We start from the raw sequence: 26,482 nt of genomic DNA, 5'->3' as shown, positions 1-26,482 counted from the left end.
CATATCATAATTAACATCGGTTTAAGTGGCAAGTTTTTTGTTGTCTGTTTGGAGTATAACCTGTTGCGTTCATAATGCACGACCCGAGGTGCCCCACATAACCGGCATGATTCATTATTGAAGAAAATGCCTTTTTTTGGTTTTTGACATTATCTATGAAATAGTTTAAATTTAACTTAATATCTGACTGTTTCTTAGTTTGAGACTACTCAGCTTAATTTTTTTTCTCTAGTTTAGTCGACTTGGAAATTAGTCACCAGCCATTCCTAGTTTAAATCGACCTCTGCTTCGTTTTTCCCCTTGACGCACTCGGGTGTGGACCAAAACAACCACACCGAGACCCTTTGTAGGAGGTGGCCTAAGCTGTTCATTTATGGAATGAATGTGATCAGAACTGATCCAAACCAACTATCAGATACCCAAATTTGAGATAAAAAAAACATCCTGTTGCCACTTATGCTTTATATTCAATGTTTTTAGAGCACTCTGTAACTATATAATTAATTGCCCATCCTATTTAGAGCATCTTTTCAGTGGAATAAGTTGCCTTATGCAATTAGAGAATTGGCTTCTATTCATAATTTTAAAAATCACCTAAAAGCCTATTTAGGCAGTTTTTAATTTATTTGTAAAAATTGTAGAGGGTAATGTCACTTGTAATGGAAATTGTGTATTTTGTTTGAGTGTTTTTTTTAATAATTTTTAATATTTACATGTTTACATTTTCAGAATTGTAAAACCTTATTGTGGATGTAAGAGCCAAATTATGTGGACATTTTTGCATCCAACTCATTGTGTAACATTTTATTTGGTGGTATTTGATGGTTTGGGCCCCAGGAAGACTAGCAACCACTGTTGTGGAAGCTAATGGGGTTCCTTATAAATAAACAAATAAACAAATGTGGCAAGGTACTATAAATGCGCAAAGGTCATATGCAATGTTCCCTCTAAGCTGCGCACATGCGCAATTGCGTACTGCTGGCACAGTCTCTGCGCACAGAAAATCTGCATTGCGCACAAAATAAAAATCTAACCTGAATTGCAATTAAAATTATTACTGTTTTGCAGTGTTAGTCAGTACGTGACTGGCGGCTCCCATATGGGATTAGAACGATGCCACCTTATCCCATAGTCCAGCCAATGATGTGATTCACATTCGTATATACGCAGCTAATCAATGTGGTTGACAGGCTATGACAGCGTCCTTATGTGCGACACCGGTGTTTTAGCTAGCAAAGCGGCGTGGCTGATGTGGAGTGAAGCCACGTTAATGACAACGTGTACAACCATTGGAGATGTGAGCAGGACAGACGGAACAATTGACGGAAAAAGTGTGGACTTTATACCAGTTTTTAAATTGTGTTGATAGGTCACGTAAAACCAGAGTTATGATAAAAATATTTGCAATGTTTGGTTTTTTCCTGAATACTATCGTTGTTTATATTTACTGCGGGAAGAAACCGTAAAAACAGCGTTTTATAAGGAAAACGCTTGAAAGCAAAAACAAAACCAAAAAAACTCCACCCTTTCCTATTGGTGGAAAAATGTACCATGTCGACCAATCAAAAAATGATATGGCAACATGGCATTTAGATGTTTAGGAAGGGGGGAAGTTTTGGAGTGACGGCGGTGGTTTGAGATTTGCAACGTTTAGCGCAAATCTTGTGTAGTTAGTGTGTAGTGTAGTCCAAGGGTGTAGATTTGGTTTTGGCATTGGTGGGGACGGATGATTCAACCACCAAACCCTGCCCTGTTTCTTTTTGTTTTTCCCTTTTTGACTTTGCTTCTTGATAAAAAAAAAAAAAAGGAGAAATATACTTGCCAACATATGCTATTCTATATGCTTTTAAACCATTTAAAATTACAATTCATCTTTTTATATGTGAATTATATAATGTTAAATTACAAAATACATGCAGTCACACATGTGCACCACCAAGTCATCATTAGGGATGGGTACCGGTATCCGGTGCCATGATGGCACCGGTTTTGACATAAACGGTAGTAACCAGACCGAAAAGCAGCGCACATTTCGGTGCTTTATTTCGGTGCTTTTTTTTCCTGAGATGTCATACACTTTAGATTCTAGCCAATCATTTTACCTTTGCAAGCGTAGTAGGCGGGCCCAGGTACGTACGTTCTTTTAGAGCAGAGCTACAGATTAAAAATGCCCAAGGCGAAGCGGTCAAAAGTCTGGCTGTACTTCACAGCAAAAGATGCAAACTCAGCAGCCTGCAATAAGTGCTTTAAGGTGATACTGTGATACTGTCAAAGGAGGTAACACCTCAAATCCGATGAAACACCTGGCGACGCATAGCGGGGTTTTTTAAAAGCCGAGAAATGCACCGTATTTGATAGCTTGCTGCGAGACCTCACACAGAGCACATCTACTGCGGGTGTGGTGCCTGTTATCGGTCCCGGAGTTAGCAACATCCCCCAAAAACCCGAAGAGGAGAGTCCTGGCCCCTAGCCCTGCCAGTGTAGCAGAAATGATGACGGATGATGATGGCAGCAGCAGCCGTTCTTCTCTGCGTGAGTAGCTTAATGTTGTTCGTGTGTAATTTACGTTGAGTAGGCTAACCACGTTATTACATTAATGCACGTATGGTGAACTAGCAAACACCGTCGTAGTTACATGCGGATGTCTTCTTGTTTGATGGCAGATACTCCCTTCACCCTGGCAAAAAAAACTTAAATGACCAAAGAAAAAGTGGTAAACAGCTAAACATGAGAGGTTTTTGGACAAAGTTTGTGTTCTTCATTCTTTAAGCACCGGTACCGTTTCAAAAGTACCAGTTTGGTACTGGTATCGGATAAAACCTAAACGATACCCATCCCTAGTCATCATCCAATTTCACCTGTGATCTTGTATCACCATTCCTCTCTGAGCTTTGTGTTGGTTCTTCTGTCACCTGACAAATAGGACATACATGACAATAAGAATAAAATGTGTAGCTGCTTCAGTATTTCTGTCAATTTGTGCAGATCTTGACTCATCAGTAATGTTTGTAGGGTGAGTGCATTTTTAACTACCTCATGATATTTTGTCTCAAAAATTAACCCTATGAATATATCAGTACCATTAGGATGAAATCATTGTGTGACCAAAATTTTAACGTTAGACGTATAATTTCAACAGCCTCTGTAAACTAATATCCTGGCTTACTCGATGCTGCCGTTTTCTCTGACAGTTTCAATCAAAATTAGAAATGCTACTCTGAGACTGAGATAACTAATACTGCTGCCTGTTGTGCAGTTAGTTTCCAAAATACATTATTCATGGTTACATACAATTTTAGACTGATGTGGGCCAAAGCCTAGCATAGCCTGTAACGTTATTGTGACGGACACATTTTATGAGTGAACTTGACTTTAAGCGACTTACAGGTTTCTTTGAAAAATACTTTCTTATATCCAGGTTCTTCCTTTTTGCTGTCATCCTCCTCTCCTCCTTGCAGGTCCTTGCAGCGCAGGCTTGCTGCTGCTAAAACTAAACAGAGCTCCCTGAAAGGCACAGCCAATCACATTGGCCATATTAGTCACACGAGGTAGGACTCCAGTAGAGAATGTAATTTAACTCTTTCTGCACCGCTGGGTGAATGAGACGTTGACAGATCTTTTTTTTTCCTTTCTATCGGTTTTGCTTTTCTTTACTCAAAGAGACCAAATTATTGGTGGGGACAATTCAATAATAGCTGAATATTGGTGGGGACATGTCCCTTCCGTCCATGCCAAATCTACACCCTTGGTGTAGTCAATAGTTTTGTTGTGTGTGTCAGAACAATGAGGCGACTGCTGAATGTTACAGCAGTTACAGGAGTGATACATCTCCTGTTGTCAGGCCTGCAGGTATCAGGCTGTTGTTCTCCTTTATCTCATAGTGGACAGAAATTATTTTTTGGAGTGGCACAAATAATTTGTGTGGCATCAAATTTGATGCAGAACAGCTGATTGTTCTGTAAATAGTTTGAAATGTTTATTTAAAAAAACGTCTTGGCTGCATTTTTAGATAAACAGCTGCAAAAAACTTTTTTGCAAAACTCAGTTACTTTTTTGAAGAAGTAACTATATAATTAATTGCCCAACATTGGTCATTATATACTGTACTTTGCAGACAGAGAGTTACAGGACTCTCTCCCAGACCACAGACTCATACTCATAATACAAGTCAGAGCTTTATAAAAAAAAAAAAGAAAGAAAGAAAGTTTTGTTTTCAAAATTGGAGTTCAAGTTATTTTTACTTCCAATAGTGTTAACATACTACACAGGTCATGAACAAGATTTTTTAAATTTTCATTGTAAGTGGGCTAAAGCACTTAATTAAAAGTAGTATAACATAAATGTAAATGCTGTAATTTGATTATTTTAATAAACCATGTAACTTGGATGGATTCGATGCTGGTGTGACCACAGTGCACACGTCTGCTGTCGCTCACAGTGGTCCAAGGGACCGCTCAGGGAGTTTGTGTGTTTGCTCAGACACATGAAAAATTAGAGGGAACATTGGTCATATGGCCTAGCAGCTAGCTGTGAAATGAACATAAATTCTCTATGTTTTTCAATAGTGTTATTGGGTAATACCCCAATAACACATCAATCCTTTGTGGCGGAGGGGTAAAAATATCAGTAGGCAGAACAAGATTCTGGAGTTTCCAGATGGTACTCTAATTAGTCTACAGCTGAGAAAAAGATTTTGTGAAATGTATGGATATTTTTCATTTGTGACACCCACGTTGTAGGTATGGAAGTAGGGGTGGGTGATATATCAAATATACTCAATGTATCACAACCTTTTTGACATACGCTGGTTAAAATGGTTTTATTGTAACCATCCACTATAAATTTCAATGACACTATTAAGCTGTCTGCAGGTAATTCACTATCAGTTTTTTTTCCCACATGCTGTGAATGCATCATTAATCCTCTCCCAACTGGAAATATTTCTACCTGGCATGCATGTTTATATACTACCAGATAGGGAAAAATATGTAGACAGCGGGAGTTTCAGGGAATGAGACTCGCTGTAATTTGGATTTCACAAAGAGGACGACAAACAAAATGTGGTCATTTGCAAAACATGCTGTAATACTACTGCCACTAAAGGTATAGGTACCACAAATTTATCCCAACAGCTGAAAAGTCATCCACTGTAAAATGAAGAATGTTTTAAAGTCCGCATATCAACCTCTCCCCACACACCAAAGAAAACATTAAATAATTCTAGTAATAGTTCTTTTGTTTCTGTAATTTGAGACATACTGTGACAGTACTGTCATTGTGAAAAACCTCTGTGTGCAACTGATGGTTAAAAAATGGTTAAAATGAAACATTTCAATTCATTCAGATTTTTCGTATTCAAAGTAGGAAAAAAATATTGAATTTTTGATTGAGTATACCAATCCATTTTAAGCACTATATGATTGAAAATAAATAATTATTTTAACATATCATAATATGTATCGTGTATCATGATATAGCCAAAAAATATTGTGATATTAGATTTTCCTCATATAGCCCAGCCCTATATGGAAGTTTAAAATAAAACAGCATATAAAAATATTTTATATATTTTATTTTCCATTACTGTGAAATACAGCTAGTATACCATTCAGAAATTGTCTTTGGATATCTATTGCAATGCATTTTTTTTTATTAGTGTTTAAATATGGAACTTTAGATTACGGCTTTTTTAACATATATTTTACTTAGTCAATACACAAGCATTTAGTGTATCTGTCCCAAATTCCAGATCCAGGTTCAATTTTGAAAAATTTCAAACTTATGTCTTTCAGTTTTGTTGAGTTCAACAGATGAAAAAAAAGCCTGAAAGTAGATGAAAGGCCCATTGTTCAAAGTATTTCATATAGGAAGCTAAAATTTCACAGCAATCGTTATATATGTCCAAATTTTAAACCATAAAATTTACAGGCAAATCAGTGACGGGACCAAGAAAATGTAATGATTTGAGATGGATTGACCCTAGAAATGTAATGCAAGGTGAAAAAGAACTGGCCTTGAATTGTGTATAATAAGATGTGCACTAGTAGATAAATAATGTGTAATAATAATGTGTGTTTTTCCATATACAAGACAAATTGTGTTCCACAAATATAGTCAGGTCAAAAAAATAAATAAAAGTACACATACAGACCTGTATGAACTGTGGCGTGAGGTCAGCTGTGAGGAGCCAGTCCTCCAGTCTTGGGTACTGAGCGAGAGCTTCAGGTCTTTCTCCTTCTGGTATCCTCTGCCTCAGCTGTAGCTGTGTCCACATGTACTTGGTCAGCTTCACCTATAGTGGAAGGCAACAAATACAATGTTTCACTCACTAAGGCACATAAAGAAGAAGATAAAGTCTGATAAGTATTATGCTCCAGTGACATAAGCAGTATAATGGAACAACTTTAACCTCCTAGGACCTGGTGTCCACATATGTGGACATCACATTTTGGGTTGTCTAGACCAAAATACTAAATTTTGCTCTACACTTATCCTGCCACTGTTCTATCGAAATTTAAAACGAATGTCCTCATATGTGGATCTCATTTTTCTCAGAAAAAAAAATCAGGTAAAAAAATAAAACTCAGGTAATCCTTGTTTTTACATTCATCAGGTCCCAATCAGCCCAAATAGCAAAGAGAAATTAAAATGCATGCCATGAAAGAGTTCGGGTCTAAGGAGGTTAATGTACAGTCGTGTCAGTGTCCAAATATATATGACCTAAGTGTTGTTGTTTTTTTTTTCTCAGCTTTCATTTAATTGTATCCACATTTAAATTGGATGAAGGGTTTTTAGGAGTTTCAGCTCCTTAACATGTGTCACCCTCTTTTTAAAGGCACCAAATGTAATTGGATAGTTGACTCAAAGGCAATTTCATGGGCACGTGTGGGCAATTCCTTCATTATGTCATTATCAGTTAAGCAGATAAAAGGCCTGGAGTTGATTTGAGGTGTTGTGTATGCACTTGGAAGATTTTGCTGTGAACAGACAACATGCATTTAAAGGAGCTCTCCATGCAGGTGAAACGAGTCACCCTTAAGCTGCAAAAACAGAAAACACATCTGAGAAATTGTTACACTATTAGAAATGGCAAAATCTACAGTTTAGTACATCCTGAGAAAGAATAAGAAGAAAGAAAGTGTTAGGTTTTGTATTGTTGATTGTCATTTATGCTTAGAAATATTTAACCATATATGCTTAGAGGTGTATAATCAATTGTGTAGTGATAGGATGTGTGATCTTTAGCAGGCTGCAAAGGCTTGGTGTGCATTCCAGGAATGCACACCTACATCCTGGGAGCATGGGAAGAGGTCGTACCTTGTTTTATTGTTTTGCGGTAGGATTAACGTAGCTATGTCAGTTTTAGTCTAAGTGCTTTTTTACATATAGATGAACTGTTGGATTTTCCAGACCAGCAGGTTAAGGGAAGTCGTTTATGGGGCCACACTCTGACCCCACACACACACACACACACACACACACACACACACACACACACACACACACACACACACACACACACGCACAGGCAAGGTACTCTTTGTTTGTATGTAGACGTCATATGTTAATGAACCTATATATATTCATGTAACCTCAATAAAAGAGCAGTGTTACGGGGGAGCGGACGAGAGCAACTGGGGTCAAGCGAAGGAATGGCGTTTGTCCGGTTCTCTCCCGTGCACGAGAAACATGAAGAACTTTGCCTACTTCGTGTCTTGCTTGCTGTGTAATTATATTGTCTTCAACGTTCCAGCGAATAGGTTCAAGCTACAAACCTATCATTAATAAAGAAAGAAAGAAAGAAAGAAAGAAAGAAAGGAAGAAAGGAAAGAAGAAAGCACTGGTAAACTCAGCAACACAAAAAGACAATACCAGTGGATGATCACAGAATCATTTATGGTAATGAGAAACCCCTTCACATCAGCCAGCCAAGTGAACAACACTCTCCAGGGGGTAGGCTTATCAATATCCAAAAAGGAAAGACTGCATAAAAGTAAATACAAAGGGTTCACCTCAAGAATAGAAAGGTTAGACTGACTTTGCTTACAAAACAAACAAACAAACAAAAAAAGCAACATCTAAAAAAGCCAGCACAGATCTGGAAAAACATTCTTTGGGCAGATTAAACCAAAATCAACCTCAACCAGAATGATGGCAAGAAAAAAGCATGTTGAAGGTGTGGAACAGCTCATGATCCAAAGCATACCACATCATCTGTAAAACACAGATGGCTTGAGCTTGGTGCTGGCTTGAGCGTAGCACTTGGTGCTCCTCCCAGCCCCCATAAATAAACTTGTGTTTATTGATGATGTAACACAGGACAGAAACATCCAAATGAATTCAGGTTGGTGTTCAGACACATACTGTCTGCTCAAATCCAGCTAAATGCAGACAAATTAATTGGGCGGCCTTTCATAATACAGATGGACAATGACCCAGAACATACAGCCAAAGCAAACCAGGATTTTATTAAAGCAAAGAAGTGGAATATTCCTTCCTTACAAAGAAATATGGATTTTTCATATTCCTTTGTAACTACACCTAATAGCTTGGGTACTCATTTTAATGAAATTAAAATAAGCAGTAGCTAAAGGGCAGGTAGGACATATTTTAAATTTAGACCTGTGTATCATATCAACCATAAATGTCAAGTAACGCACATATGTAAAGCAGTAGTAAGAAATGACACAGACCAGCCTGAGGAAATCCCCCTGACTAGTGGTCCACACCAGACATCTGCTCTTTAACGGTCATATCAACTGTTAAACCGAGTGTGAAGTAACTGATGTCTCTGACATCACTGGCACACAGCTGATGATGCCCACCAGTACTGTTCCATTGGAAGAGACACCTCTTTGGACGCTTACCCTAACCCTTAAATGTTGCTTGTAGTGAAGCAACAGACACAAAATATAGTAGCAATCAGTGAAGCGAGCAAAAAGCTAGTTTTATTATACTAAGCAAGAAAAACGCAGAGTGACAAATAGTAGAAATACAAAATGCAAGAAAAACAGGGAAAAAGTACTGTCTGCTTCAGGCCCAAATAAAAGGGAGAGTTTGATGCACCATTTGATGCACTGATCAAGTATTACTTACAGGAGAAGCAGGTGATTATGTGACAGAAGGTCTACAAAAAACACGCAGAGGTGGTACAAATGCAAAAAATCCAAAACGTTTGAAGTCCAGTGCGATGTTTCTACAGTCTGTCATCTAACTTGTAGAAGATTTTAGAGCACTTTACGCCTACTGACATCAAAATGCTGACATTCTTTTCCAGCAGGACTTATAAGATCCCACCTTCGCGGTTCCAAAACTATTAGCAAACAGTGACCCCTTTATTACTGTGCTTAATTGACAAGAATCCCATGAAAAACACCCAATTCAGATTATAAACAAGCTAAAACCACTATAAGAGAAAATTGGGCTTAAATAGTACATTTCCAGTGGCACAAGCTGATTACCTGCATCCTGGAATATTAGGGGCCACATTAAAAAAAACATATATCGCTCATCTTAGAGATGAAGTCGAAATTCTGAGATTAACGTCTAAATTTTACTTGAGAAAAAAAAAGTCAAAATATTATTTCGCGAAAAAAGTCAAAATGTACTGCTGAAAAAATGTTGCAGAATCTGCATCTGAGCAGAAGAAGAAAAAAAAACAAAGAAGAATTGCAGGGGACACAGAACGATGAAGACAACGATGAATTAACTTTCTTATGAGACCTAGCCTTAATCTAAAAGTCTAATCATTTTACGTCAACAGATCTAATACACCTACATTGTTCTAGGATAAATCATCTATGTGGTTTTGTTCACACATCCATCTGTGCACTCTGACATCTGACAATAGTCATCTGAAAAGATGCACAAAAAAAGAGGGGGGTGTGCAAACGAATCTGTTCAGACAAGATAAAAGAAAAGGTACAAAAAGGTCAGAAGGAGGAGGAAAACTTCTAAGAGGAAACAGAGTGGAGAGAAAAATGACAAAAGAGAAAGCAAGAGACTGCAGTTGGGAAACCACATGGGGCTTTCCAAACTCTAATCAACACTTTACAGACTACCCTATTCAGCCACAGAGAAGAGCCTTGCTGTGGCTAAATTGTTCCACTATATTAACTGTGTTCAAAGTCCCCTCAAAATCTACCTTTGCAGAATTATTTTAACTGAAATTCCAGCAACAACTGTCAACTGTGATCTGTATATTGGCTTGAACAAACAATAACTTGACTTCAGATGAATAAAAACCTACCAACAATCTTATACATGTTGTATATCTACAATGTAAAGTGCCTTGAGGTAAACGTGTGAATTTATGCTACATAAATAAAATTGAATTGAAATTGAATTCAGTATTCGCCAAAGGAAAGGGAGAAAGAGAACGACCAAAGTGATGAACAGACAGCGTTACACCAACTGTAAACACCTTTGCCCTATAACATGCAAGGCCAGCCAGACGAGGAACACGTCCTTCTTCTCCTCCCACTGTCTTCCAAGTCAGTTGACTTTCTTGCCAAACAGGCCTTGCTCATAATGCGTGGGGAGAGCCACAGCTAAATTTAGCCTCCTGCTACACATACACACAAGAAGCACTTGGTGCTCCTCCCAGCCCCCAAGAGAGTGAGCAGTAACAGCCACTCTTCAGTTGCACCGCATATCCACATGCACACAAAATATACTGAAAAACTCAGACCAGCCCATCTGGTACCATCTTGATCTTGAGCTGGTCAGTTAAGTACCAAAGGGTTTTTTTAATCAGTTTAACTGCTTTGGTGTTAATGAAATCAACAGGTGCACTAGAGGGGCAACAATAATATAACCCAAACCAAAACAGGAATGGATTTACTTTTCTGACTGAAAGGGTCAGTGTCACTACTGCATGAGGCAACACCTGGACCCTACAGAATAGGTAGTCCAGCGGCTCCAGGATGGCACATCAATAGGTCCCAGAAGATTTGCTTTGTCTTCCAGCACAGTCTTAAGAACATGGAGGAGATTCGTGGTAGAAGGTCGTTAACCCATCAGCAGGACATCTGCTCTCTTTTATGCAAGGAGGAAGAAGAGAAGCACTGCCAAAGCCTTACAAACATCCATTCTATTCATTTTATATAGCGCCAAATCACAACAGGTGCCTCAAGACACTTTATATTGTAAGGTTAAAAACTTACAATAATTGAGAGAAAAAATTCCCATTTAACAAGAAGCAAACCTCTAGTAGAACCAGGCTCAGTGAGGGGCAGCCATCTGCCACAACTGGTTTGGGTGATGGGAGAGAGACAAGACAAGCGGTGTGTTAGCAAATAGACAGTAAGCAAGCAAGCAAACAAGAACCATTCATGGGAAGCCGCCAGCAGCTTACTGTGAGCTGGTTCCACAGACAACGGGTCTAAAAGATGAAGAACCTGCCTCCTAGGAACCACAAACAAGCCAGCAGTCTGAGACCAAAGCACTCTGTTAGGTGATGAGCCCTATGCACATTAAAAGATGACGGGACCTGGAGGAACGCACTGTGGAGTGGTAGAAGCAGCGCAGAGCTAGCAGGGCCAATGAGAGAACGTGACTGACTGGTGTAACGACTACTGTAAAGAACTCCCAACAAAGGCTGCCCTATGTGTTGTGCTCGTTCAATAGTAACCCATACATGTTATAGTGGTAGCCACCTGTCTAGCACAAGCCTTGCCGTCAGCGGAGGCATCAACTGGGATGGTGGCTGACCTCACCGCCATGCATGATACAGTGCACCAGTGCCAGCTGGAGAGACTATGATACCAGTCCAAGTGCCAGACAAAAACACTGGAAGGCCTGGTTGCTCGGGCTGGCTCCTCTCGGGCACCTATGCCGCTCCCTCCAGAAGTGACAGGGACACTCCACAGGATGTGGGAGGGAGATGATCCCGAACATTCTGCTAACATTCGCTACACCCACCGGGACATCGGTGACCAGTACTAGATATCTGTTTCGTGTGTCTTTCATCACATGCATAACATCCCAGATTACATAGCGAGACCACCAGGCTCTCCGTGGATTGATGTTGGATCTAGAAGGCAGCACAGATGGAGGTGGAAGAGGAAGCAAACAGGCGTCGTGCTATGGCTAAGGAAGGAATTACACAAGCCACCGCTTCTGAGCCTATATCTCTCCAATGCCAGATCCCTTGTGCATAAAATGGATGACCTGGAATTGCAAAAAGCAGGAAATTGCTAAATTCATGACTGCTGTGCCTTAATCGTCACGGAAACCTGGTTTCACCCGGGAATACCCAAAAGCTTGTGCAACAATGGGGCAATTATAAACAGACACTGCTCCTCGAACCTCAAGTACATGTCCGTAAGATGCTGGCATTTTTTTTCTTTTTTTACCAAGAGAACTAACAGTAGTGATTATCACAGCTGTGTACATTCTACGTGATGCCAGTGTAAACATCCAACCTGCTGAATACCATTAAGGAACACCAGCGTCCCACCCTGGGGTGATTTTAATAAGGTCGACATGAAGACTGTATTCCCAAAATTCTATCAGCATGTCAAAAGTCCCACCAGGGGAGAGGACACTCTAGATCCTGTCTAGCTCTCCCTCCTGTTCTCACCAACCTACACCCCTTCAGATGCAGTCCAGGCCTACCACAAAGACTATTACAACCTGTCCTGGCCTGCTTCACAAAGACAGACTAGAACATATTTGAACACTAGGACCTAGAAACATTCACAAAATCAGTACTGGACTATATCAAGCTCTGTATCGGAAATGTGACTGTGGACAAAAACATTTGGGTTTTCCCAAACCAAAAACCATGGATGACCAGCCATGTCCGCACACTACTCAAAGCCAGTACGCTGTCTTCAGGTCGGGCGACAGAGCTTTGTACAGGGCTGCTCAAGGTGATCTGAAAAGAGGAATTAAAAAAGCCAAGACAGACCATAAAAGAAGCATAGAGTCCCACCTGTCCAGCAACAACACATGGGAGGTGTGGCAGGGCATAAACCACAGAGGCTGTGCTGTGAAAACAGAAAACCTGAGTAGCTGGCAGAAGATTAATTGCTTCTTAGACAGCTTTGAAACACCACAACACCAGCCCTCATCTGCTTCAGCCATGCTACCATCCTCACCCGGTTCCTGCACCACTCCACTCACTGTAAAGGAGCAGTGTCCTCAGGACGTACAAACTGGACTCCAACCTGCTGCTGACCTTCTACCGCTCGCCCATTGAGAGCCTGCTGACATACTGCATCACAGTAGCACAGCTGCACTAAAGAAGATAGAGTGAAGCTTCAGAAGCTCACCGGCTGCCCTCTCCCCTCCCTGATAGACATTTATTCCTCCCGCTGCCTCAGCAGAGCAACAAAAATCATCAAGGACAGCTCCCACCCTGGTTTTGACCTGTTCAACCTGCTTCCCTTAGGAAAGCGCTGTAGGTGCATCAGCCCAAAGACTGACAGACTTAAGAACAGTTTCTTCCCAAAAGCCACAACCACTGAACTCACACACGCACTGACAACACGGTTTCACCCCCCAATCCCAATGACCCCTATATACAGACTACACAACTACCATCACCACTTAAGTTGCATGCAATAGCCCACACTGTAAATATATAACACTATTTTTCCCCAGTTATTTGTATATTTGTACATTTAATATTTTTGATCAATATTTTTGTTCATATGTATATAGTGCTGCAGAACTGTGCACCTCTGCACCCCCACTTTCTTTCCCACCTGTCTGCACTGAGTAGGAGGATGCTCTGTAATCTTATTGTACATGTGTATAGTGACAATAAAGACATTCTATTCTATTCTATTCTATTCTTCTACTCACACCCAGTTGTTGATTACAGGATATCTGCTTTGCACGTTTGAGAATTATACCAGGGAGTCAAGTACTTCTGATTTGAGACTTTTTTCCCGAGGTGCCACATTGTCCATGGTTGTATGCAGTAAAGAGGTAACACTTTTAACAAGATAATCGACTTTTGTGGGAGTAGAGTTTAGGTAGCTGATCTGCACTGCTTTGAGACATGGTACTGAAGTAGGTAATGGTGGAGGAATTATATTCTTAAATTTAGTTACAGACACTTTCAGAAAGATATCTGCTATAATGAAATGTATTCCCAACTGCTGTATAATACATTATTGTAAAAGTAAATGTTATTAAGAAATGATTAGACAAAAGAAGGTTTTCAGGGAAAAGGAAAAACAAAATGACACTGAATAGGCCACTGGTGCAAATGTCTTTGAACAAACAAGCAGAAACAGACTTCATGAGGATGGCCTGAGGGCCTGATGTCCTCCAGTTGGCCAAGTGCTCACTGCCTGGCACTATGGAGCGAGGCTGGCATTTGCCATAGAATAGCAAAATGGTTAGGTCCACCCTGTGCTTTTCACAGATGAGAACTGGTTCATTTTGAGCATCCGACACTTTCAGGTTGCATCTAAGAATGTCCAGGAGCTTCCCCAGGACATAGACTGTCATCTCATTAAGAGCATGCTCCGACGTTGTCTGGCATGCATGCAAGTACACAAGTATATGGGGGCAATAAACTAATGAGTACCATCTTGAGTTGCTGTAGTGATATTTCGACAAAAGACTAGTGTGTGTGTGTGTGTGTGTGTGTGTGTGTGTGTGTGTGTGTGTGTGTGTGTGTGTGTGTGTGTTATACCATGTGCTGTAGAATTTTTCATACAACCCAAACACTGTAAGAGGATATGAGAGATGGACATAACACAAAATAACAATGCTCAGTGGCTAGTGCAGCTAAGAGCAGGCCATAGCAACCTCCCTGAACAGGGTCCAGTAACCGGGACGGAGACGGCAAGCTGGTGTTCAAACCGTGGGACCAGCGGAACGACCGGAACAAGTTTGTGGACAGCGACGCAGATGCAGACAGCCAAAAAACAGGTCTCAAATATGAAAAATTGGAAAGCACGATGCCCAGATATTATTCACAGCTACTGGCTAAAGAAGTTAACTGCACTCCATGGATGAGATGCAACCAGAGTGGGCAGACAGTCCTGATCCCTAAGGATCCTCAGAAGGCACTGGTCTCATCCAACTATCAGCCAATAATGTACCTCACCACAACACACCCACATAGCAAAATTGGTATGGCCCAGATCTGGCCCACACAATGTGCTTACACATGGCCCACATACCGCAAAGAATGACGGCCCTTTGGTGGCCCAGATCTGGTTTGCCAGATGTGGCCTACACATGGGCCAGCACAAGGCCAGTTGCAGACACACTGGTGGTCCTGTGCTGGCCCAGAACAGTTTCAGCTCTGGCCCCAGATGTCAGCCTAATGTGTACCTTAATAAAGCCATGTAATAACAACATGCACAAAACTAACATGACAAAACTCTATTCAGACAGGGAATGGACTGATTCTTACAGAGTGCTTTTCTAGTCTCCCGGATTACTCAAAGTGCTCTATACTACATGCCACATTAACACAATCTCTCTAAACTGAGTGCCTCCTAACTACATTCATACACATTCACACTCTTGACATGCAGACTGGCAAAGCCAGGGATTAAACCACTAACCTTCCAATCAGTAGGTGACCTGCTCTACCTCCTGAGCTACAGTCACCCACTGGCAATGATGAGTAAACCCTCACTAGGTTTTGGATAAAGTGTACACTCACAAACCAGTCAAACCTGCATTTAAAATATTGGCTACCATAGCTGTATAGTATTGCAACATGGCATTTGGGTGTTCTAACTAAAATAGGAAAATAGGAACTAGGTCTGGGCCATATCATACCGTTCACGGTAATACCGGTATAATGTTGAACAACGATAAGAAAATGAAATATGGCGATAGAATATGGGTAAAACTGGTTTGGCTTCCGTCCGTCAGATACACAACAAAGCACTATTTTTGGTAGAGCATGCTAGTGGGCCGTCGTTATTACCATGTTTTTTGGAAAATACAGCACACTTAAAATCAATCCTTTGATTTTTCTTAAAATCGACAGTGCCCCTTATAATCCCGTGTGCCTTATGTATGAATTCTGGTTGTGTTTACTGACCTCGAAACGATTTTATGTGGTACGTGGCGCTCGAAAATCTGTCAAATGTTTCAGTACGACTTTGCTAAGCTACGAAGCCGCACCGCTTGATGGATTGTCTAACGTAGGCAGGAGCCTCGCGGAGTGATACGTACTGTGCTTCAACATAATATTACAGTACTGTGTGTGTATAACCTCTTTTTAAGTTTTGTGGATATTATACATGGTTATGCTGAGGATACGTCGGCCAATTTCCACCGGAAATGCCTTTTTGGTTAAACTGTCAGCAAGGAATTTGCATTTGCACTGTTACATTTTTATATAACTTTAATGCACATAAAAAACAGCTGCTTGTTTAAGTGAAAATACATTGATGGGGTTTTTTGGGGTTTTTTGCACTAATAAAGTTGCGGAGTTGTAAAGTATTTTGTCTAGTGTCAATTATAGCGTCAGTTATATCGTTATCGCATATTTTCAAATGTATATTGTGATAAATATTTTTGGTCTTATCGCCCTGCTCTAATAGGAACATAAATAATACCATCATTGCCAGACCTGGCCCACATCTGGTTGACATACACCCTGCCATGACACCAGTCAGTCAAAAGTACCAGCTTGATGCCGAATCCAGGGAAGACCTGTTTTCTATGGGCCTGGACCACATAAATAAAATCACAATCGAGCTATATATGGCATGCCATCACATAGACAGTGCCATGTATGCCAAGCCTGGCTCATATCTGGATGACATACGTCTTATCATGCCAGAAGTCAGCCAGCAGTGCCAGCTTGATACCAGATCCAGGCCAGACCTGCTTGCTATGTGGGCAGAAGCTCCTGTCAGGCATCATACTAGCTAAGATGAACAGACATAAGGCAGGGCTCAGAAGGGAACTGGCAGAAACACCTAGAGGGGCAAAACATCAGCTACTGGTAAAGTAGCTGAGCATTCACTGTAAGACCAGACTAACCAACCTATGCATCACCTGGATTGACTACAAGAAAGCCTATGACTCCATGCTCCCTACATGGATCCTGGAATATCAGAACTGTACATGATCAAAGGACCATAAGGAATTCAAGGAGGAGCAAGAAGAGGAACATCATGAAAGGACAGGCCACTGCACGGTATGTACCACTAGCAAATAGAAGAAGTGACTGAGATCGAGTTGCAGGAAAACACTGGACTGTCACACAGCGACACCACTCATGGCAGCACAGGAACAAGCGCTAAGCAGAAAAGCCATAGAGGCTGGGTTCTACCGCACCAGGCAAGACCCCAGGTGCAGGCTGTGGAAAGATGCCCCTGAGACAATCCAGCACATAACAGCAGGTTTCAAGATGCTAGCAGGTAGCACATATATGGAACGTCATAACCAAGTGGCTAGCACAGTATATAGGAATATCTGTGCGCCTAGTATGACATTGAAGTCCCAAGGTCAAAATGGGACACGCCTCCAGGGTGGTTGAGAATGACTGGAGCTAAGATCCTGTGGAACTTTCAGATACAGACAGACAAACTGGTGATGGCAAACAACAGACACAGTAAAGGTGGACAAGCAGAGTAACGAAGCGTAATGATACATGTAGCTTTACCAAGTGATAGCAACATCAGGAAGAAGGAACATGAGAAGCCTGAGAAATACCAACAATGTGGAAAGTTAAGCAACAGTGGTCCCTGGCATCCGAGATCTCTGTCCAGAAGAGTGCAGTCCTACGAACAGCAAAGATACTACTACAACACACAGCTTGAGAGTCCTATGTGTGTAAATATACACATATACAATAATCCATTTTATATATGGGAACCTTAAAGACTATGAGGGACATTGTTATGCTTTGTTTAACCTCTGATAAGATTTTAAGAGTCACTGATGGTCTGTCTATTCTAACTTTCTGCACCGTACCAAGTATGAGCAACTAGTGCATTTATTGTGTATCTGGCATATTAGCAGCTCATGCAGCCATATACTTAGGTGGTAAATGGACTGGTTCTTAAGTAGTGCTTTTCTACTATATCTGAGCACTGAAAGCACTTAATCATACATTCACACACATTCGTACTCCAATGGATGCGTCGCAGAGAAACTCTGGTTTCATATCTTGCCCAACGATATTTGGCCTGCAGACTGGAGCAGCCAGGGATCAAACCACTAACCTTTGGATGAGTAGATGACCTGCTCTACCTCCTGAGCTACAGCCAAAATTCAACATACAATTTTATATGTGATTTGATGTACATAAATAATAATACAAACCTAAGTGCTAATTGCTGTCAAAATATTCACTTTACATCTTCAAGGATTTTGAGATCATTTTCAGTAACCAAAGGCAGCTCACAGTCACGTGAGCTATTAAAATGTTAATATTAAAGTGATTCCCTACTATTGAGTGCTAAAGTGCTAACTCAAAATTATTCTTTCTATAATATTATAAACTTTACTTTTTAAAAAAAAATTACTATGTAAAAGGCCCAGTGATGAATTATGTCATTATTTGGTGCTATGTAATGACATTTTATTTTTCCTTAGCTTAACAGAACTGAGCTGTGTTGAGCAAACTGGAAAGTTGGTGGCAAATGCAGGAATGGCTTTGCAGAAAATAAACAATAAGCTGCATATTGAGATATTGCATTTATTATCTGGGACACATAATAACTTTTTGTACCTTGGGAGGAAGTGGAGGAGTGTAGGAAAAGTACATGTTACAAATGCTAACCTCCTGAAGAGTCCTAGAAAGCCACAGTAGTGAAGACAGTGAGAGAAAATGACTGACAGGAGCACCCTGGACCCGAAGAAGCTACATTCAGTTCATCCTCATAATTTTTTGTTTGTTTTGAATCTGTGCTTTACCGTCTGTGGCATATGTCTTCGAAGGTTTTAAGAAATCTGCACTTGAAGCTAAAGTTAACTCCTGTGTGACTGCCCAACTTTAAATTCGAGAGCCCCACCCCATCCACCTCTCCCTTTCATAGTTATTATAGTCATATTAAAATATAATATGAGAGGGTAATTTAAAAAAAGAAAATAAAAATAAATAAAAACTTGCTGCAAAGTGAACAACCTTTTCTATGTCACGGAATCTAGGAGATAACATGGCGTAGCATGTCTTTAAATCGCGAATGCAATACAATCATTCTCTTGCTTTCAAAGAAGCAAAAGACTGGATAAACAGCTGGTAGAAACCTGGGTCACCTCTGGATCTTAAACGTACCTCTAAAGTACGGATCTCCCGCCGGGTGAAGTCGTTGGATGCGGCGCATCTTGTCCTAAGAGACAGGAGGCTGCTAATCGAGATGTCCACCAGATTCTGGATGAGTCGGCACTGGTGCAGAGCTTCCTGAGCTCCTGTTGGTTTCGACGTGCTGCTGAGGGCCGACCTGTCTCCTCTGTCCACTGCTCCGTCCATTCCACCACATTGGCGCGACTTGTGTCATAAACAGCGACCTGAAGACGTTTCGCACACTGCCGTCAGCGCTTCCTCCAAACACTGCATGCTTTGACAAGTTTCCGTGTTTGTACTTCAGCTGCTACTAGTGTTCAGTGTCTTTCACCAAGATATGTAAGAATAAAACAAATGCAGCAGCAAAACCTTCTCGTTTAACTTGTGTCTGTGTACTAGGAATAATTAATATAAAGTAGCCGAAGCTGCAATATGTGTATGTTTTGAGTGTATGTATGAGTTGGTTCTTCAACAGGTTATGTTTCCCAAATAACATGAAAACTTTCCCTGTTTTATTGTTGATTTGAACAAAAACACACCTAAAAACCAGCTTGTCTCTGTAACCAGCTTGTTCTTAAGGATAAAATTAAAACGAAAAAAAGTGGAGCAAACCGGAAACTGAGACCCTTCGCATTCAAAGTAAAAGTTTCAAACTTTTAACGTATTGCAACCTGACACATGAAAAAATAAGAGGAGCTACCCCCACCCCAAAAAAAGTACAACTAGCTTAAATATTAAATATCGTTCAAATGTTTTCGTCACTTTTGAAAAGCATGAATGACAGCGACCATCGGAGTGTTGTCAATGTTGTGATTTGGGTGGAATGGCCATAGACTGCAAATTAAAGTACCCACCATAAGCTCACACAAGCGATGTGTCGTGTCGGTCAGGAACAAAACAGCTCTAGAGCCGGCACTTTGAAGTGAACGATAGAATCCGGTTCCTGCCCAGGAATCGGATACGCTTTTTTCCCCTCCCCGCCCCCTGATTTTTACCCCGTTCAAGTCGTACGTGATTGGTCAACTACGTGACGTCGAGTGTCCGCTGCAAACAGGTATTGGTCCACTGAGCAGGAAGGGGGCAGGGGTTACAGACCCAGCACATGCACGCACACAGAAGCATAAGGGAGGTGCGAGTTTAAGAGAGTGAGGGTGAGAGAGAAAGAGAACAGCCACTGCACAGACAACAAGCTGGGAAGGTGAGAAAATGACAACAGGAAACGCAGTAAAAATTATTCTTCTCAAAGAGAATTTTTTCCAGACAGGGATATATTAAATATTTTAATCTCTTTTGTTGCGTGATTCTCTAAGTTGTTTCACTGTGAATAGTTACGTTTATAAATATATATGAGGTAGAGCTATGTTTTGTATGTTTTTTTTGTAGCACTCTGTTCCATGTTGAGTATAATAAGCCATATAAATATTAAACATTTGCTATTATATATGTTTTGTATATTACTAATTCAAATAAATTTATTACACATAAGTTTGTTTTTGGTAATGCATTTATTTAAGAATTCTCCTTTCTAAAACACTAGATGGCTATATTTACAAAACAGACTAAATTTTCTATTCAGTGTGAGTTCACAATTGTGCTCATTTATGTGTGCATGGAAATATTCTTACACAAAATTACAATCCGATTCATGAAACAGCCACATAAGTTTGTTTTTTTTTGTTTTTTTTTGTTTTTACCACAAAAGAACAAAATAGGTCTTTCTTATATTAGTAAGGCTGAAATATTCTGAACCAAAAGGCTTGTGCAATCTGGCTACATTGTGCATATTATCTGCATACTGACAAGCCATTTCTCTGTATTATAAAATACATTTATCTTCAGGTGAATCTGAGAAAGAAGTGAATATCTTTTTATTGTCACTATACTCATGTACAATGAGATTAAAAGCAACTCCTAATAGGGCTGGGCCATATCATACCGTTCACGGTAATACCGGTATAATGTCGGGCAACGATAAGAGAATGAAATATTGTGATAAAATATGGGTAAAACGCACATGCGCAGTGTCTTTCTTTTCATACGCACATGGCAGAATGGTGGCGACGGAGAATGAGGAGGGTGAAAGCGGATCGTTGAATGAAACGGATGAACCAGAATTGGTTTGTAAAAATGCTGCAACTTCAGTGGTGTGGAACTGGTTTTGCTTCCGTCCGTCAGATACACAACAAAGCACTATTTTTGGTAGAGCATGCTAGCGGGCCGTCGTTATTACCGTGTTTTTTGGAAAATACGGCGCACTTAAAATCAATCCTTTGATTTTCCTTAAAATCGACAGTGCCCCTTATAATCCCGTGTGCCTTATGTATGAATTCTGGTAGTGTTTACTGACCTCGAAATGATTTTATGTGGTACGCGGCGCTCGAAAATCTGCACCGCACCGCTTGATGGATTGTCGGAGCATTATGGCTATCGTAGGCAGGAGCCTCGCGGAGTGATACGTACTGTGCTTCAACATAATGTTACCTTATTGTGTGTGTATAACCTCTTTTTAAGTTCTGTGGATATTATACATGGTTATGCTGAGGATATGTCGGCCAATTTCCACTGGAAATGCTTTTTGGTTAAACTGTCAGCAAGGAATTTGCATTTGCACTGCAAATTTTTATATAACTTTAATGCACATAAAAAACAGCTGCTTGTTTAAGTGGAAATACGTTGATGTTTGGTTTTTTTGCACTAATAAAGTTGTGGAGTTGTAAAGTATTTTGTCTAGTGTCAATTAGATCGTCAGTTATATCGTTATTGCAAATTTTCAAATGTATGTCGTGATAAATATTTTTGGTCATATTGCCCTGCTCTAACTCCTAACTCCTGCAGAGGGGAAGGAGTTGTGCACAGTTCTGCGGTGCTGTATACATTTTCAAGAATAAATAAGGATTTTATATACGGTGTGGGTTATAGCATGTATTTAATATTGCATAGTAATGATGATCAAATGCAGTGGGTAGCAGATATTTGGACAGAGAGAGTAATGGTATTGCACAGTACACATATTATACAGTACTTTCACAAGCATTCAACAGATTAAATATTGCATAGTCTGTCTATAGAGGGAAGTCCTTTGGTTGGCGGGTTAGACCAGCGGTCCCCAACCTTTTTTGCTCTACGGACCGGTTTATGTCCGACAATATTTTCACGGACCAGTCTTTAAGGTGTTGCAGATAAATACAATAAAATAAAACCAGTACCGGTACCAAAAAACAGAAGATTTATTCATAACACATGGGAAAAGACCCAGGGAAATCGAGTTAACGATAAAAACGATTAAAAAAATAACGCTGAAAAACGATAAAAACCATAAATTTCACACCCGAGCCTCAACTCTCGCGGCCCGGTACCAAATGACTCGTCAGCACCCAGGAGTTGAGGACCACTGGGTTAGACTGTGTAGTCAGTGCATGTATGAGCTCAGGGTGGTTATGGCTTTGGAAAAAGCTGTTCCTGAGTTTGTTAGGTTTTGTACTGATGCACTTGTAGCACGTCCTCGAGGACAGCAGGTTGAACAGGTCAAAACCAGGGTGGGAGCTGTTCTTGATGATGTTTGTTGCTCTGCTGAGACAGCAGGGCGGGGGGTGGGGTATAAATGTCCACCAGTGAGGGGAGAGGGCAGCTGAAGCCTCTCCCTGTCTGCCATGATGCACCTGCCGTACCATACAGTATGTCAGCAGGTTCTTGATGGATGAGCAGTAGAAGGTCAGTAGCAGGTTGTGCTTCCTGAGGACCCTCGTGAAGTTCTTGACCAATGCTGTGGTGCTGTTTGTCCATCTCAGCAGAGATGAGGACGCAGAGAAACGGAAGATGTGGACCCTTTCCGCACACTCGCCATTGATGTACAAGGCGGCTAAGTGGGTGCTGTGTAGGGACGGGTACCGGTATCTGACATAAACGGTAGTAACCAGACCGAAAAGCAGCGCACATTTCGGTGCTTTATTTCGGTGCTTTTTTTTCCTGAGATGTCATACACTTTAGATTCTAGCCAATCATTTTACGTTTCCGAGGACAGTAGGTGGGCCCAGGTACGTACGTTCTTGTAGAGCAGAGCTACAGATTAAAAATACCCAAGGCGAAGCGGTCAAAAGTCTGGCTGTACTTCACAGCAAAAGATGCAAACTCAGCAGCCTGCAACAAGTGCTTTAAGCTGATACTGTGATACTGTCAAAGGAGGTAACACCTCGAATCCGATGAAACACCTGGCGACGCATAGCATTTTTTTTAAAAGCCAAGAAATGTGCCGTATTTGATAGCTTGCTGCGAGACCTCACACAGAGCACATCTACTTCGGGTGTGGTGCCTGTTATCTGACCCGGAGTTAGCAACATCCCCCAAAAACCGGAGGAGTAGAATCCTGGCCCCTAGCCCTGCCAGTGTAGCAGAAATGATGACGGATGATGACGGCAGCAGCAGCCGTTCTTCTCTGCGTGAGTATCTTAACCCTCCTGCCATCCTTTAAAAAACTCACACCCATCACCCTAGGGACCATTCTCAGCCACGCCATAAAAAGACCATATATCCATATTTTATTCCACTTTAAATTAGCCAACCTTGTAAAACTACTTCTCCCTGAAATATTCATGTAAAGTTTTAATTATATTTTCGTTGTTTTAACCCTTCAAATCCCAGTGTTATTACATGAGCGCCCTGTGTTATAAGCCCCAAAAACCAAAAAACGAAACTAAATATTTCCACAAAAAACCAGTTGAAGTAATATGTGATTGTCATTATAAGTAGGCCTTTAGATGGACCAAAGATTGGCACCAACATACATTTTGACCTGCCATTATTTTTTTTGCATTTTTTTTGCAATTTAAAAATTAAAACTTCAAGGCCCTGAGTCTTCATTGACATCCAAGAAAAGAAGAAAAAATAAAATCATATGATGATAATTTGGGGTTGAAAAATAGCGTTTATAATGGAAGTCAATGGGCAGAAAATGGTCCCCAGGGTGATGGGTGTGGGGATTTCTGCTGCTCAGCCATTTTAGGCTGATTTAAGGAATTCACACTGGAATATTAACATTGACAGGTAAAAACTATCCTGTGGCAAGTTTGGTTATATTCCACTGAACACAGTGGAAATGGCAGCCATTTAACACATAGCAGTGGCACAAAAAGGTCCCAAGAAGGCAGGAAGGTTAATGTTGTTCGTGTGTAATTTACGTTGAGTAGGCTAACCACGTTACTACATTAATGCATGTAAGGTGAACTAGCAAACATCATCATAGCTACATGCGGCTGTCTTCTTGTTTGATGGCAGATACTCCCTTCACCCTGGCCATAAAGGCTAAAATGACCAAAGAAAAAGTGGAAAACAGTTAAACATGAGAAGTTTTTGGACAAAGGTTGTGTTTTTTCCATTGTTTAAGCACTGCTTCCAACCAAGAGTGATACCATATATGCCCCATAGCTGCAGAAAAGGCTAACATTGTTATCTTTTTACAAAAAAAACAGCCGAACATGAGAGGTTTTTGGACCAATTTTGTGTTCTCCATTCTTTAAGCACCGGTTTGAGCACCGTTTAAGCACCGGCACCGTGCCGGTGCTTAAACGGTAGTATCGGTAGTACCGGTTTGGCACCGGTATCGGATAAAACCTAAACGATACCCATCCCTAGTGCTGTGCCTCCTGAATATACAAGGATCTCCTTGATTTTCTTGGTGTTCAGTGCCAGGTGGCTTTCGGAACACCAGGCTGCCACCTGCAGGACTTTCTCTTCGTAGGCTGCCTCGTCTCTCTTTGAGATGAGTCCAGTAACTGTAGTGAGAAAAATATTACTGCCAGCTTTGCCCGTGCACGTAACTCCCACACCTGTCTCCACCTAGTGTGTGTGTTTACTTAGGTTTCAATATTTTATCTCTTTTATCAAGTGTCTATTTCGGTTTTTAGTGTGCTTTTTTGAAACAGGAATTATTTTTATTGACGGAGGATCCAATTATTAAATGTTGCTGTATCCTACTACAGAGAAGCCTTAATAAAGGAAGACCTACTTGTTTTTTTAGACAATGATCTAAAAAGTAAATTTTGTTCGTTAGAAGCAGCCTTGTTGGATTTGTTTTTTAACTTGGTAAACGGAGAATAAAGCCTTTTCATGTCTAATTGTGGAGTGGAGGACCTATTTGGTTTTTGCATGTTAGAAGTTGCTTTGTTGGATTTGTTTTACCTTGGGAAAACATAATGTGACTCTTTGACTGTGACTGTTTAAACAGCATGTCTTTTTCTCAAGTAAAATGTCCTTTTTATGGTTGTTTACTTCACCTGTTCTGGTTGTGAGCTTTGCATGAAATACTGAGGATCATGCGGGAAAATATACAAGAAGATAAAAAAAGAAAAAACAGAATACATATGTGCAGCGTGTGTAAACTCTGTGCAGAGCACATGCTACCCAGTGACATGGCTCATGAGTGTTTTATTCAGCCTACTGAAATGAAAAAACCTCGTTAAATTACATAATATATAATTTTGAGACCAGGTATCCCTGCTTTAAGCATGAGGCCAGTTTTGTCACGGCTAGCAGAGTGAGCCATGTGGAGGAATGAACCAGGATCCAAATGCAGGCTATCATGAACCAAGCTGCCAGGAACACACAGGCACAAATGTAATCTTCCAAAAAAATGGGTTTTATTATACCCCAAAAAGGACAAGGTGATTACAAAAATTCAAAATGACAAAAGTAAACTTTTTTTTAAATCAATCAATCAATCTTTATTTATAAAGCACTTTTTATATAGAATGTAGCACACAGTGCTTTACATGGTTAAAAGCAGCCCGCCCCACCCCACCCCATCCCGCCCTCCAATTCACTCCCAATACTCTCATTAACATAAGCGGTCATGGATACATACACCCCTACATCCTGGGCCATCTGACCTCAGGAATTCGCATGATAAGGTGGGGCCACGTTTCACAATGAACACACCCGAAACTCTGGCTGATTGGGACCCACACCCAGTTTCACACCTTGGCTCAGGCGATTAGAGGATCATCAGGGGGTCCTTTTGTCCCTCTGTGGGGGGAAACTCCCACTAGGTTTATATCTGGGACTCTCCACCATTTGACCTTAGAACTGAAGAAGCTTCTCGGATGAGAGGTGAAACGTCTTCAAGTAACTTAAAGAAGTCCAGATGCTTTTCTTTGCAAGCTCCTTTGACTATGATGATCTAATTTAATAATATAAATAGAATAACAGGATTACATAGAATAAATAAACATTAAGTACAAGCTAAATTAAAAAGGTGGGTCTTGA

General features: G+C 40.6%; 1 protein-coding gene across 2 annotated transcripts in view; it reads right to left on the bottom strand.

Annotated features, from left to right (window-relative positions):
* LOC309687269 (kinase suppressor of Ras 1-like) overlaps positions 1-20,192 on the bottom strand; it is a 58,012-nt gene extending 37,820 nt beyond the window's left edge. Inside the window, exons 1-3 of one of the 2 annotated variants that reach the window (XM_082502121.1) lie at positions 20,080-20,192; positions 19,217-19,449; positions 6,152-6,292 (exon numbers count right to left, since the gene is read on the bottom strand). In XM_082502121.1, the coding sequence (XP_082358247.1) occupies positions 6,152-6,292; positions 19,217-19,411 (336 nt within the window). In that variant the 5' untranslated portion in view covers positions 19,412-19,449; positions 20,080-20,192. The remainder of the gene's footprint in view (positions 1-6,151; positions 6,293-19,216; positions 19,450-20,079) is intronic. The other variant, XM_082502122.1, reaches the window with a different exon arrangement.
* Between the last annotated feature and the right edge of the window lie 6,290 nt (positions 20,193-26,482).

The sequence above is a fragment of the Aulonocara stuartgranti genome (genome assembly GCF_965226115.1).
Source record: "Aulonocara stuartgranti genome assembly, chromosome: 14".
NCBI classification, from domain to species: Eukaryota; Metazoa; Chordata; class Actinopteri; order Cichliformes; family Cichlidae; genus Aulonocara; species Aulonocara stuartgranti.
This window is presented reverse-complemented; position numbering and strand designations above follow the sequence as displayed.